This window comes from Halichoerus grypus, chromosome 8, assembly GCF_964656455.1.
Source record: "Halichoerus grypus chromosome 8, mHalGry1.hap1.1, whole genome shotgun sequence".
In the NCBI taxonomy this organism is placed as follows: Eukaryota; Metazoa; Chordata; class Mammalia; order Carnivora; family Phocidae; genus Halichoerus; species Halichoerus grypus.
In genome coordinates this window covers 110,080,040-110,090,712 of record NC_135719.1, presented here as the reverse complement: position 1 = coordinate 110,090,712, position 10,673 = coordinate 110,080,040, and the positions used below count along the sequence as shown (strand labels likewise).

At 45.4% G+C, this 10,673-nt stretch overlaps 1 protein-coding gene across 1 annotated transcript in view; it reads right to left on the bottom strand.

Moving 5' to 3' along the window:
- Nucleotides 1-4,458: 4,458 nt before the first annotated feature.
- TMEM260 (transmembrane protein 260) overlaps nt 4,459-10,673 on the bottom strand; it is an 82,349-nt gene continuing 76,134 nt past the window's right edge. Inside the window, exon 16 of the mRNA XM_078053752.1 lies at nt 4,459-4,621. Within this exon, the coding sequence (XP_077909878.1) occupies nt 4,520-4,621 (102 nt within the window). The 3' untranslated portion in view covers nt 4,459-4,519. The remainder of the gene's footprint in view (nt 4,622-10,673) is intronic.

The following is a 10,673-nucleotide window of genomic DNA, read 5'->3' as shown; positions in this document are numbered from 1 at the left end:
GGTATCAGCAAACCAAACTATGTCCCCCATAAACAGCCTCATTCTGTTCTACCTGCGGGGAAACCGGGGTGCAGAGAGAGGCACACAAGCTCATAGGGGAGTGAGGCCGGTTCAGCAGTGGTTTGGGGGCACGGCCTAGGCCAGCTTTTGGAAAAAACCAGCAATGTGCCCAAGTGAGGGTTCCAGGGCCCCCAGCTGGTGGAGGCAGCCCCGCTGGAGCAGGAAAGCCCTGGGAACTCCTTCATGGGGAGGGAGTCAGATCTGCTATACAAGAGCACCCTCTGCCAGTTGGCACGGAGGGCTGGCTGGAGAGGCCGGTGGCCCAGAGGTGGGGGAAAGGGCACAGGACCCTGAGCGTACAAAGCCAGGCCCGAGAGAGAATCCATCTTCCAAACTAGACAGAGCGACTCACCTCTGGAACAATAGCCAGTGCAGGCAGGGGGGACGCTGATTTTCCAAGGGCTCTCCACGTTAATCCACCCCACCAAATCCAGCCACTAGGAGCCTGAATGGTCCTCCAGACACCCATTCAGTAGAAAATGACGGGTGATTTTTGCCCTTGTCTCCCGAGATCTCTGGTGAGCACCGCGGCTCTGGCTGACATGTGTTTGTAAAGATAAAGCACCAGGCTACTTTGGGGGCCCTCCCAGGCTATTACAAAGAGCAAGTGGTGCCAACTCAGGCTCTGCATGGCTTTTCAGAATTGAGCTGTTAATTTTTTTTTTTTTTAATACACACCTCTCTCTGAAAAGGATTTGAAGCAACTTACAATGAAGGCAAACACAGTAAGGTCATTCAACTAAAATTAGAAAAGCAAAGCCATAGAAAGGAGAAAGAAGCAAGCATTGACTGTCAGGTGTAATAGAGTCACTGTGATTTAGCTTCAGATTAGGTACTGAGCTTCCTGGTAGCCAGGGCAAAAAAGGATACCCAATGAGATAGTCCACACAACCTACTGGAAGGAAGCAGAACAATTCTCCAGGAGAGTTATGCTTTTTTTTCTGGCATTAAGTTTATTTGAGGGGACTTTGTATAGGAACTCCAAAACCATCATACAGTGTGTTTGAGAATCAAGCAATTCTGATATAGCTATTTCTTGCTATAATCTTTGGCAATTGTCAAGGGCACACATCAGTCACAACTCAATAATGGTAAATCTTGATGGGAGGAAACAAAGTGGGAAATGGGGAGTAGCTAGACAAATGTCTCAAATTTTGGCTCCTGAGTATTTCATTCACTCATTGATTCATTAGCTATTTCTTTTTTTTTTTTTTTAAGATTTTATTTATTTATTTGACAGAGACAGAGTTAGCGAGAGCAGGAACACAAGCAGCGGGAGTGGGAGAGGGAGAAGCAGGCTTCCCCTCGAGGAGGGAGCCCGATGTGGGGCTCGATCCCAGGACCCTGGAATCATGACCTGAGCCGAAGGCAGACGCTTAACGACTGAGCCACCCAGGCGCCCTCATTAGGTATTTCTTAAATCAGGTTCAGATGTGGGGGTTAGAGCCGAAAACAAGCAGGCAAACTCTTACTCTCAGATACTAAGAAAAAACTTAATATCCTCAGAGGGATGGGTGGATAGCAGGCAAGCTTCCTGTAGCTTAGTTGCTGAATATGGGCAGTTTCAACAGATGGGTACTTTCAGATGTTCAGAAATCCCACCTCAAATTGCCTTAAACAATGAAGAGATGTGGTTTCCTTGACTCGGCAGCTCAGTGATGCTCTCTCTATGCTATACCACCTTCACTGTTGGCTCCATCTTCTAGCTGATAGCAATATGGCTATTGAGTTCTGGGAGCCACAAAGATAGGACAACCTTCAAATCAAATTATGAGACTATTTCTTCTCGTGGCTTTCACTTAGGATGGAGGAAATTTTTTTCAGCCTCTGTACCCACCCCATTCAGCAGACTCTCTCTTTTGTCTCATTGGCCAGAATTGGCCCCTTTGCACATTCCTGGTCAAGTCCTGGTGACGTGGGTGAGGTCACCCTTAGACCAATTAAGCCACCCCTGGAGTTTGGGCTAGAGTAGGCTTCCCCTGTAGTACTTGGTAACGTGGGAAAAGAGGGTACTTGAGCAAAACTGGTATTGTGTTAGGCAGGAAAAGAGGCAGGGGTAAATGGATGTTGAGGCAGGCAGCGAACACTGCCATTTTGGTCTTTCAGTGTCACCTCCCTGGCATATCAAGATTAGTTTGGGTGAATAGTGATCAAGGCTGTTGGAAGGTCTGTCTGCTTGGTTTCCTCCAGAAAAGAAGATCCTTACTATTTGCCTTATTTCTTGAGCTAGACTAACCATTTCCCATACCTTTTGCCACTTCCTCGGTTTAGGTTTTTATTCTACTTGTACACGTTAAAAAAAAAAATCCTCCTAAGTGGTCTTCCTATCTCCAGTTTTACTCAAATCAAATTTGTCTTCCATACTGTGAGTAGAACAGTCTTCTTAAACATAAATGTACAATACCACTCCCCTCCTTAGCAACTTCTTTCACTTCCTATCTTGTACAACATAATGTAAACGATCTTTGCATTAGCACACAAAAATGAAATATTTAAGTATTCATTTAACAAATATGTACAAGAGCTATAAGAAGGGAACTAAAACAACGCTAATAAAAGAAATCAAATAAGATCTAAATCAATGGAGAGATATTCCATGCTCATGGATAAGGAAGACTCAATATTGGTAAGATGTCAATTCTTCCTAACCTGATCTATAGACTTAATGCAATCCCAATCAAAATCCCAGCAAGTTATTTTGTGAATATTCACAAATTGATTATAAAGTTTATATGAAAGGCAAAAGATCCAGAAGAGCCAACACAATATTGAAGAAGAATGAAGTTGGAGGACTGATACTACTTGACTTCTAAGTTTACCATAAAGCTATAGTAAATTGAGACAGTATGGTATTGGCAAAAGACAAGGCAAATAGATCAATGGGACAGAATGGATCCACAGAAATAGACTCATACAAATATTGTCAATTGGTCTTTGACAAAGGAGCAGAAGCAATTCACTGGAGAAAGGACAGTCTTTTCAATAAATGATGTTGGAACAAATGGATATCCATATGCAAAAAAAATGAATCTAGACACTTTACACCATTCACAAAAATTAACTCAAAATAGATCATTGTCCTAAGTGTTAAATGCAAAACTGTGAAACTTGTAGATGATAACATAGGAGAAAATCCAAACGACCTTGGGTTGGGTGATGACTTTTTAGATACAATACCAAAAGCATGAATATGAAAGAAAAAATTGAGAAGTTAAACTTTATTGAAATTAAAAACTTCTGCTCTGCCAAAGACATTGTTAAGAGAATGAGAAGGCAACCTACAGACTGGGAGAAATTTGCAAAACACATACCTGTTAAAGGACTTGTACCCAAACAAAGAGCTCTTAAAATTCAACAATAAAAACACATACAACTTGACTAAAAAATGGGCAAAAGTTCTGAACAGACATCTCACCAAACAAGGTGTACAAATGACAAATAAGCATATGAAAAGATGATCAACATCATATACCATTAGAGAATTGCAAATTAAAACGAGCTACCAATACACACCTATTAGAGCGGCTAACCACTGACAACACGAAATGCTGACAAGGATGTGGAGCAAAGGAGGCGCCTGGGTGGCTCAGTCATTAAGCGACTGCCTTCGGCTCAGGTCATGATCCCAGGGTCCTGGGATCGAGCCCCGCATCGGGCTCCCTGCTCAGGGGGGAGCCTGCTTCTCCCTCTCCCACTCCCCCTGCTTATGTTCCCTCTCTCGCTATATCTCTCTCTGTCAAACAAATAAATAAAATCTTAAAAAAAAAAAAAAGGATGTGGAGCAACAGGAATTCTTGTTCATTACTGGTGGGAATGCAAAATGGTACAGCCACTTTGGAAGACAGTTTGGCAGTTTCTTACAAAGCTAAACAAAGTCTTGACACATGATTCAGCAATTGTGCACCTTGGTATTTTACTCACATGTGCAGTTCCATGTGAGTAGTGTGCCCATTCTACGGGGTAGCAAGTGAGGCTCAGGGAAATTCAGGAATGTAAGGACGGTTGCTAGAAGATGGCAGAATTGCTATTCAAATTCAGGTCTTTGGAAAAATAGAATTCCTAACATTTGTTGGTGGTTTCATCACAGACAGCCCAGAAAGTAGCCTGGTAGGGAGTTCATTTCAGACTGGAGGCTGGTCTGCCCAAAAAGGTGAGCTAAACCTCGTATGGACAGCCATAAAGACAAGGATTGAAGAGACTCCCCAACCCTGTGAATAAATGGAGGCACTGGACCCACTCTCCTCAAAACCTTGATGTGGCAGAGATGACGTTCTTAGGTTTCACACTATGGCAGCCTCTCTCCCTAGTATAGTGTCTGGCCCACAACAGATGCACTTTAAATATCGGCTGACCAAAGAAAAATAAATGATATTTTATTTTCTAATATTTAGTGCTTACCTTTTTAAAGACACTTCCGCCTTCCCTGTATCTGAGGTGCACATTAGCCGTAAGGATGGTGTCAAACAGAATTCACAGCTCTTACGTTACGATGGAGTTGAGGCCAGAATCCAAGGCTCCTCCTGCCCAGGGCAGGGCACATTCCCTGGGTCTCAGAGCCACCCTTGAAGAAGCAAAGGCTCTGTGAGTAGAACAGGTCAAGGGAAGGAGGCTAACATTTCCTAAGCACCTGTTACTGTATTATATAATAACTGAGTCTAACCTCAAATGAGGACCTCCAATGAGACTCAGTTTTTGCATCTCTAAAATGGCAATATTGATATCTACCCCCCAGGACTGTGTGAATGTTAAATTATATAATACAATAACAACGTGCTTAGAGCCAATAAATATATGATTTCCTCTCACAATAAGGGCTATAAAGAAAATGAACTAGTTTCAACAAAGAAGAAAACATGAGAGAAATCTTCAATAATGTGGCCAGGGAGGCCCTCCTAAGGAAGGGACAGGGCTGAGAAGGCCTGGGTGGTGTAAGGATGGGGTCTTCATTTCCTAGGGCTGCCATAGCAAATGACCACAAACGGGGTGGCTGAAGACACCAGAATTTTATTCTTACAGTTCTGGAGGCCAGAAGTCAGAAATCAAGATGTCAGCAGGGCCATGCTACCTCTGAAGGCGCTAGGGAAGCATTTTCCCTTGCCTCCTCCTAGCTGCTGCGGTTGTTGGCACTCCTTGGCTCCTTGGCTTGGAGAGGCACCACTCCAATGTCTGCCTCCATCTTCACATGGCCTTCTTTGCTCTGTGTTTATATCTTTGTGTGTTCTCTCCGCTTCTTATAAGGACACCTGTCATTGGATTTAGAGCCCACCTGAATCCAGTATGACCTCATCTTAATTACATTTACAAAGACCCTACTTCCAAAGAAGTTCCCATTTTGGAGGTTCTGGGTGAATCTGATTATTTGGGAGCCACTATTCAACTGGTGCAAATGGCAAGATATTTTTCGGGCAGGTGGAGTGGTTTTCACACAGGCCCTCAGGGAGGAAAGGGCTTGAAACAGTTGGGGCCAGTAAGGCTGAAATGTGGAAGGACCCAGAGGAGGGAGCTTGGAGAGAAAGGCAGAGCTGGATCATGGAAGGAGGAGAAAGGGACAGAGACACAGAGACAGAGATGGAATGAGACACCAGTGATGCAGAAGAGGCCCACAGGAGCAGAGTCCTTGAGAAGGCGGCCAGCACAGGATTTCAGGTCATCATGGGCTTGGCGTGTGATGGGAGGTCTTGGGAGCGCAAAAGGGCAAGAGAAGGGGCACAGAAGCAGGTGGGTCTGATGGTGAGGGAGAGAGAAACCCTTTCTAATGGCTTCTATTTTCTCAACTACATAGGAGACAGCTAAGAGGTGAGGGAAGGGGGCGGGAGTTGAGAGGAGAGAAGAAAGCTGGTTGTGTTGAGGGTGAGAGACCACGCTTACAGGGGTTGCTGGGGGGCTTGCGGTTCTCCAGGACATGCGCCCTGCCATCCAGCACCATCACACAGGCCCCTCTGCATGATGGCAACCTCCTCCCATGGGCTTCTCTTCTGCCCGCCCTGCCTCTGCTCCCAGGCTAGTCCCTCCACTGCTCTCACCCCATCACTAAACTCACAAGGCGTCCCAGCCCAGTCTGCAACTTCCCAGAGTGCCCCTTGCCATCAAGATACAATCCAAACTCTTTAATGTGGCTCCTAAGATCCTGCATGAGCCGGTCCATCACACTGCTTCCCATCTTCATTTCTTGCCTCCTTCACATCCAATTCTGCCTCTCAACCAGCCAGAATTCTTTTACGATCCTTAAAGGCGCCTTTCTCTCCCTCCCCTCCAAGGCTCTGCACTTGCTCTTTCCTCTTCTGGCAATGGCAATACTCTCTCGCTCTTGCTGCACGAGCCCCTCCCCTCCTCTGCCTGCTCACTCTCCTCCCTGTCCCCTGTCCCCTCTCCCCTCTCAGCCTGGCCTGCTCCCCAGGACAGTCTCCCACTCTGAGTCTGGGTAAGTGTTCTGCATAATCCTCTATGCTTCCCTTACCACTGCAGTTACCACGTTGTAATGTAATTGCTTCTTTACTGACCTGCGGCCCTCTAAAACTATAAACCCCCTGACGGACCCTACCTTTGTATTTCATATTACTTGACATATAGTGGATGCTCAAAAAAAAAAAAAAACCTGTTAAATAAGTAAAACAGTTCATGTCTATGATAAAGGTCATAAGTAACTCAGAGCCTTTTTTTTTTTAAGATTTTATTTATTTATTTGAGTGGGGGGAGAGCACGAGCAGGGGAGGGGCAGAGGGAGAAGCACACTCCCCACTGAGCAGGGAGCCCAATGCGGGGGCTCTTAATGGACGGAGCCACCCAAGGCGCCCCTGACTCAGAGCTTTAGAGCAGTTGATCTTGCTTCCCCTCCAGGCACAATGCGATTGCACTTTATACTGGTGACATCAGGGAACCCCACTCTGTGTGGCCGTCGGGACACTGCTGCCTGTTCGTGCTCTGGTTCTCAGTCAGACTTGTGACTGTCCATCTTAAATTGCATGAAGCTTTGTGAGGTTTTCCCCCAGGATAATCTCCGCTGTGTCTTGCTGCTCCCATCCACCTCCTGTCTCTTCTGCAATCCTTGGTCTCTTTTATTCAGTTGTATGTTATGCTTTTCTTTATAAGTGGCCTTCCAGCTTCTGAAAGCCTTGGGATGGTGTATGTATTGTAGTCTCTTGGACATTTGAGTTCCCAGAAATTCTTTTTCTAAGCTGTTCTTTTGCTGCAGCACTGTCCAAGTTCTGACACATGAGGGGCACTTCCTACTCTGCCTTCCAGCAACGTCCCAAGGATGGACTTCTGCTCACACCATGTTGTCCTAATATTGCTTCTCAAAGGACAATGGAAAGTGGAAGGTGCTCCGGGTTCTGTTTTGTGTTTCTTTCCTATGGGCAGGCCCTCTGATCTTTCTGGAACCATGCTGATTCCGTTGCTCATGCATGCACACCCAATTCCTACAGATGGCCACGACCACTTTATATCTTTTGCCTATTCCATTGATGATGCAGTCATTCCCTTTCTCACTTCTAGTCTTCACAGCAGGAAAGTTCCCACTAGCCTCCATGTCATTAGTGGGTAAAATCAGCTACCTCTTGCCCTTCTGCTCCGTGTTCTAATCATGTCCTGATTACCATCACAGAAAGAGACACAACACATTGATCTTGGCTAATTCCTCTATTCTATTGCTAGGACAGAGGAAATAAATAATTCCCACCCTCCCCTGCCCTTTTTGTGTTGACCGCAGTACCTGTAAATTCCTGTTGGAACAATCCTGCATTACTAATCTGCCCATTTCTGAATGCACATTTTTTTTTTTTTTTGGTTAAAAAAACCTATTTATTCTTGTGTATAGTTTATAAATAAACTTCAAAAAAAAAAAAGCAAAAAAATTGTTTGGAGTGTAGCAAATACAGTGTGTTAATGTTCCACATTTACTCCAACTACCTTCTAGAATGCTTTCTGTACTGTAGAGTTTGGGACATGAAAACTGCATTTCCCAGATGCCCTTGCAGCTGGAGTTTCAGATGTGAGCATGGCTCAGCCACTCAGATGCGCTCCATGGGATTTGTAAGGCAGGAGCGAGACCTAGCCCTCATTTCTGTTCATTTTGCTGGCAAGCTCATTCAGGTACATTAAGTTTCCTTGTGTCTGATCACTAGCTTTGCGAGTGTTGAAAGCAGTGGTGGGCCGGCCATTTGCTGGCATGGATTCCAGTGAGCACTTGGGTGGCTCTGGTTGGAGCAGGTGCAGGGACCTCTTGAACACGGTGGCTTCCTGAGGATGACAGTGATGTTGAGGTTCTGGAGTTGAAGGCAGGGGTAGTAGCTTCCAATTTGGACAGAGAGCTTCCTGGTTGTAGAAGGCTATAGCTCTGATGGTGGTTAGGTTCTGCAGAGCAGCGCTGAGGTCATTCTGGAAGGTTAATGAGCCTGTCTCTTCAGACCTCCCTGCAATCCTGAGCGCCATTTAGTGCCTTGGAATTGTCCCTTTCTTGCTTCCCTAGCTGGCATAGATTCTGTCCTTTGCTAGGAGCCTGACTCATATACTGCGGGAGTACTTATTTGCAATATTAAATATGTTTCTGATTAGAAAGATCTCAAGGCAGGAGAAGCAGCTGAGAAGACTTAGGCATTTTATTGGGCAGCTGCAGCTCTAAAGGAGCCAAATCAGGGCTCTTGCCATTTGGGGTGTGCATACGACTTGCTATGACAGCACCACCAATAGGATTTTGAGGCATGGATGGGAGGCAGAGCTCTGGAGACGCTAACCTTCACATTAACTTGAACTTGTCCTCAAACTCAACCCTAAATTGATAAGCCTGCAGGTCAAAATCTTCTGCCACTACCTTTCTAATGACGAATGGCTTCTCCCACTTTTCTCTCTGCTGTCTCTCTGTCCTTCCCTCCCCTCCTGCAGAAATCCTTCAGTGCCACCATCTATTGGCACAGGAAACACACACACACACACACACACACACACACACACACACACGGGATGAGTCCATTTGTAAAGAAACCTTGTGATATAAACGACGCACCGATGATAACAAGATCTGCGGTAGAGCACATGCCGGGAGAAAGGGCCAGTATTCCTATATGAAAAGCACAAGCAGGAGAAAGTACTTCCCATGGCAGGGGGGCGAGGCTGACAACAAGCCCAGGTCTAGGAATGGGCAAGTCTCTCCTTATCTGTAGGTGTGGGTTGCATTTCGCTACAATTCTAAGATCAGGCAATCCTTGCTCAAGGTACAAAATTTACAGTTAAAAAGGACACACAGCAAGTCTTCTGCCACCCTTGAGCCTGTGTTCCTGGTTCCCCCTCCAGAGGCCCGCTCTCTGGTGAGTTTCTTCCCCAGCCCATTTTCCCCACAGAGCGCCTCTGCTCTGGGTTGGGTGTGGAAACCTCCAAAATGGTGGGGAAGAGCTCCGGAGGGAGAAGAGTCTTTGGCAGGGATTGGGGTGCTGACAACCAGGATTCCAGAACCACCGGCCGGTGCCTGGCCACGGATCGGGTCAGATCACGCATGTGGGCAGGACCCTGGCACTTGTCTGCTCCTGGCCACCCCTCAGGAGATAGTGGATTTGTTAGCAGGAGGTGGGCCCACGCCCTTCCCCTTAGCACCATGTTCGGTTAGCTTCCGTGATGCAGATCTTCATTCCCCCTGCCTTCCCTTCAGCTGCAGGGCCCTGGGCTTGTGGCGAGTGTTTGTTTATATATGTCATGTCGTTGTCCTTTTGGGTCGCAATACATGCATCTGAGGCAGAAGGATGTCTGGCTTTTAAACTAAGAGGGACTGCCAAACACCCTCTGCCTCCATCGTGGAACGCTGCCCTATTAGTTTACACATGAAAAATCTGTGCCAGTTATAACAGGTATTGAGAACGAGGGAGAAGAAGAGGAAACCTGAATAATCCTTTGGCAATTCTGAGTGTGACACAAGATTCTCTTCCTTCTTAGCGATTCTGTGCCTCGTTCCTGATAATTTTAGGGTCTGCTATGTCTCTTGCTATGAGAATTAGCATCAGCAGCTTTCAAAATGACTTACCAGTTAACCCCTCCAGAAATCTTAAGACATTATTCTTTTCTTCTCCAAATTTCCCATCCCTAAGCCTTCTAATTCTCCTTCAAATTTCCATCTGTAAAGTTAATACAATCCAATAAGAAAATAATGTGCTCTTGAGACGCTGACATGCTCAGAGCCATTTTATCCTGCCCTAAAGCCTGGAAAGTTTGAATTTTCCTTAGGATAAAAAAGTAAGAAATAATAGAATAATTCACTGTACTGTAACAATTAAATCCAGCAATTTAACATTGCGCATTGGTAAATATAATGCTCGCAACAACCCAAAGTCTCCCATGTATTGACAGACAAAAACAAAGTTATAAATCTAAACCTCCTATTCCAAACCACATTCCTAAATGTAAATAAGCATCCAAGCATGTTGCTACATATCTTTACAGAAGCAATTACAAACAAGCCTTATCAGTCGCTAAGTCACCAACGCACACAACGCTTATCTGCTATGCCCTCTACTGGATAGAGTACACAAGGCAAGTCGCATTATTTCCAGTTAATTTTTGGCATCATCACACTGCATCTGCTTTAGGAATGCAAGGCGTGAAATTTATAGTAGCAGGTTTAATATTCC